General features: G+C 32.1%; 1 protein-coding gene across 1 annotated transcript; it reads left to right on the forward strand.

The window, feature by feature from the left end:
- Positions 1-470: 470 nt before the first annotated feature.
- On the forward strand, positions 471-4,472 carry LOC116847224 (mucin-22-like). Its single transcript, XM_032821974.1, has 4 exons — positions 471-1,157; positions 3,062-3,287; positions 3,759-3,944; positions 4,085-4,472. The coding sequence occupies exons 1-4, from the start codon at positions 510-512 to the stop codon at positions 4,255-4,257; spliced, it is 1,233 nt and encodes a 410-aa protein (XP_032677865.1). The 5' UTR covers positions 471-509; the 3' UTR covers positions 4,258-4,472.
- Positions 4,473-4,748: the final 276 nt, after the last annotated feature.

A 4,748-nucleotide genomic window follows, 5' to 3' on the forward strand; every position in this document is an offset into this window, starting at 1 on the left:
GAAGTTTGCCTCTGTTATGTTTTTGCAATCATAACTATTAGTTGCTTGAGAAATTGTAACTTCGAAATTCTAAAATACAGGACATCTAGCCCCGGTTTCCCCCTACTCACTCGATAATCAATTTAATACTAATGCCTGGACACTTACTTAATACTCTTATTGTTTTAGCTTTTAAATACAAATATTTAAACTTTCAACATAAAATATACAAGTATTGAATATATATACATTCCATGTTGAAAGTTTAAATATTAATATTTTTAATTTTAAAGACCAAAATAATAAGAATGTTCAGGATTAAATACGTGCTCGGGAATTGGTACTTTTACCTTAATTCACAGTTCTATATATTCGATAATAATTCATAGTTTATTCGGTAGTAACTCATAGTTCAATGATTTTTTTTTAATAAAAAATATACAGGCGAGAGAGCGCGCGAGCAATCGATCAATCAGCCAATCTCGTCGTCCGATCACGTGCAACCGATTCTTACAGAGGTGAAAAAGACCATGGAAAAGATGTCGAGATCTAACGCGACGACATCATTCACAACGCGACTTACAACGCACGAATCGACAACTGTTGCGACGAGAACAACGACAACGAATACACCGAGTACTGCATCGACGACGAATGTCGTGATAGCTTCGACTGCATCCACCACAAATGCATCGACAAGTGCAACAAGCGCATCACTTTCGTCGAGCACCATTTCTTCATCGAGTGTTACAGCGGTTAAGTCACAAACGACAGAATCAACCTTGGAAACGAATGCAACGACAAATTCATATATGACGACCACGATGACTACGGTAAAGGAATCGAAGAGCGAAACCATGCCAATAGATACAACGATTACGAAAAATACGGCAATCTCTACGAGGGATTCATCGTGGATGAAAGAGTCCACCATCGAGACGCCGACTAGTATATCGAAAGTTCCGAAAACTACGAGCGAGCAAATCATCACTGAGGCCGAAACCACGGAAGTTATCACAACTGAAGTAACAACTAACACGGACACGACACCGCATGCAACTGTCATTCCTTGCAAAGAATTCAATTATGTCGCGAGAGACGCGAACACTGGAGTGGCGTGCGTTCAGGCTAACATGACAATTCAAATCAATCTGCAATACATGACGAATTATTATCGAGTAAGATATTAACTAGTACTCTCTATATAACCCGAGTATTTCTACAAATTGTGTTTGATAATTAATGACATAACGTTCATGTGGAAATAGTTCGTATCCAAAGTTGTGAAAAATATTTAAAAATTTTTCTCAATTTGATAATTGATTTTGACAAATATGTTTCAATTTAACTAATTAACAATTGATTCAAGCAAAATCAACCGAAGAATATTTAATTGACAATTGATTTCAACAAATTCAATTAAAAACTGTTCAATTGACGATCCATATGCAGAGGGAATCATATGTCGTATATACCTAAAAGGGGATCAAAAAGTTAAGAGAATCGTGCAATTAGTAATTGAACTTAGTAAATTAAATTAAAGGTGGCTTTATTGACGAGTGATATAAGCAATTAATTCGAAGAGCGTTCCATTACTTAAGATTGCAATTAGTTTGGCGGATAATATTCATTATCAGAGCATCATGCGTGTGACATCGTGGAAAATTCTCATGATTGAGTAGATAATTGAATTCTGTAATTGAATTTGTTGAAACCAATTGTCAATCGAACAGTTTTCCATTGAATTTGTTGAAATCAATTGTCATTTAAACGGTCTTCAGTTAAATTGGCTCATATTAATCGTTAATTAAATCCGATAATTAATTAAAAAGTAATTAATTACTCACAACTCTTCTTACAAGTAACATAACAATATATAATTTATTTTACATTAGTTGTTATATTCTTTATGTTACTATACATTCTTTTCTATCTTCAGTTGTCTTAATATACCTGCGTAGGACAGCCTGTAGAATGTTAACCATTCAAACACCAGTGGAATAAGAAAAGATACTATCGACGAATATTTTCAATCGTTTACGTGTAAAAATAATATTCTTTTTTCTCGAAAGGGTAGATATTAATGATGTCATCCTCGATTCTTTGGAAACTCGAGTCGTTTGAGTATTACATAAGTATTTCTCAAGTTATCCAAGTATACGGGTACTCTGTTACTAGAATATATATATATTCAGTTATTTATTCTTATTATAATTTTTTCTTATTTGTTTTTCAGATCATCTCTTATGCATATTAAAAGAATAAAGATAAAGATTAATAAAAAGTAGATATAGAATTTTACGAAAAATTTATTTTTATATCAAAATATATCTAAATATCTATAATATATCTAAAATATCATACAAAATTCCTTTCTTTTAGTTGACATTATTTTAATACTTTTATATATATATAAATAAATATATTTATATGAAAAAGTAGATATATAATTCTATTAAAAAAATTTTGAAAAATAAAGTGAGATACACCAGAGTGTTTGATAATAAATGACATAATGATCGTGTTTTCCACGATACCACGATACTCTGAGAATGAATATTATCCACAAAATCAATTATAACCTTGAGTAATTGCTCTTCGATTAAATTGATTGGATTTACTCATAGCAATCGGAAGTTAAGTAGCTTTTAATTAAATTTGTTAAGCTCAATTGTCAATTGAACGATTTCCTTCGCTCATATCAATCGTCAATTGAACGGTCTTTAATTGAATTCGTTGAAATCAATCGTTAATTAAACATTCTTCGGTTAATTTTGTTTAAATCAACTAATTAATTAGTTAAATTGGAACATATTTGTTAAAATCAATTATCAAATTGAGAGAATTTTAATTAATATTTTCATAACTTTGCTTGTAAGTACGTAAAACATAAGAACGTAGTAACATAAGAATATGTAATATTTAACGCCACTTTTGCTTCATGACATTCTCTTCTACTTCTAATAGTTCTAAAGATTCAGCTCGTTTCGTCTGGCAATCTGTATGCGGAAACATAAAATTTTTATTGTTGTTGTTTATGTTCTTACTATTATTTATCAAGCAACCTAATATAACATTTTAGACAAATGAGGCTGCTTTAACAGTTCCAAGAAAAGCAAAAACCAGTGGTATCTGTGGTGAAAAAACTGCAGAGATTACTTTGAGCTGGAAAGACGCCGTCGAAAATCAAGCCGATGTTAAGGAAAATAAAATCACTTTTCGCTATTCTCACGACGATAGCACATACTTCCTCGACTCCACTTCCGTCGATGTGCATTTGGACAACAATAACTTCCCGAATGCGCAACGTACGTTGGTTCGAACATAATAATTTAACAGCGAAAATTGATAAGAACGTAATATCACGTGACAAATTTCTATATTATTCAATTATAGGTGAGTCGCGTATTATGAAAGTGATTTGAGTCTATTTTTTTATACATTTCTTTGTTTCTATTTTCTCATTTCTCAAACCTATCTGTAAGCATTGAAATTATATTATCTATGTTTATATTATCTTTATTACAACAACTAAATTATTAATCTTTTTCGGATTCATACCACTTTCATAATAAGTAGTTCATAATAAGTATCTTCAGATCTCATTTATATTTGTATCCTTCGTGATTTTATTTTAATATTTTAGACTGAGTCGATACTTCACAGGCGATATCTTTAATATTTTACAGGCTAAACCATTCTTAATTTAAAGTTATTTAAAGCGTTAATTTCTAGACTCTCTCTATGTTATTGTTTTCCTTTCTTTTGACATTTAATAGATAAGAGAATAAGAGAGGATACAATGGGCAGACACTTGCGATTGTTCTCCACATCAATGAAGCACAGAGTATATATACGTAGATTAGGAGCCGAAATAAACGTTGGAGATTGGGTGAACGTTCTTATTTCCAATATCAGCTTAATCGCATTTGCTAGCTGCTCTGAAGCTAATAGTTCGAGAGCAGGTACTGTGATCTCGATAGTCTTACACGATTATTGATTAATGTTCTATAATTGTGGCGATGAAAAACTGCTCGTGACCGATTAAAATCAATCACCTTTAATCGAACATGACAGTCTAATGCAATAAAGATTATCATTTCAGGTGGTGACATCGGGGAAAATGTTAATAATGACGTGATAGCTGGCGTAATAATTGGTACTATTATTCTGATTTTGATCATCTTCTTTTTAATATGGTGCAAGAAGAAAAAAAACGCCGCCATCAAAAACTTTAACATCAAGCTCTTTATTGGATCATCTTTCTATCTATCATAAAAGTGGTATTCAAATAAGAAAATAATTTGAATATCACAAATCTTCTTCAAATGGTTAAATATCACCAATCAATCTTTACATTTAAAAGTGTTCATGCTTTAAAAAGAATATTTGCGATTCCTTTTCTATTGTTTATCTCACAATAAATTAACGAAGCGCTTGGCGATCCGTAAATTAGGTATTCTTCTCTGCGTTTTTTAAATAAATTGTCGATGTATGATATTGCCATATCAAATAAATAATTGTTGGCCCCACGGAACGATCTATTAAAGTTGCACATGGCGTTGGGAAAGAGCATTCTTTAATTAGCTAAGCTCAACAAATAGGCCGAGGCAGGGCTTTAATCGCCCCTGTATTCGTCACGGCTACGCCCACCCCAATTACCTCGTTACTCGCTAAATTGTAATATTTATGGCGCCATATGCACAATCGTGTGAACGCGTCGATCAGTCGGGATGCATTCTGTACAGCCGAATCGAAATAGAACAGTC

This window comes from Odontomachus brunneus, unplaced genomic scaffold (assembly GCF_010583005.1).
Source record: "Odontomachus brunneus isolate Ranch 3 - 2012 unplaced genomic scaffold, Obru_v1 Obru_scaffold_075, whole genome shotgun sequence".
NCBI lineage: Eukaryota > Metazoa > Arthropoda > Insecta > Hymenoptera > Formicidae > Odontomachus > Odontomachus brunneus.

Coding starts and splice junctions, on each gene's coding strand:
- LOC116847224 (XM_032821974.1), top strand. CDS start 510: ATGGAAAAGATGTCGAGATCTAACGCGACGACATCATTCACAACGCGA. Junction 1,158..3,061: donor ACATGACGAATTATTATCGA/GTAAGATATTAA, acceptor ATAACATTTTAG/ACAAATGAGGCTGCTTTAAC. Junction 3,288..3,758: donor TAACTTCCCGAATGCGCAAC/GTACGTTGGTTC, acceptor GACATTTAATAG/ATAAGAGAATAAGAGAGGAT.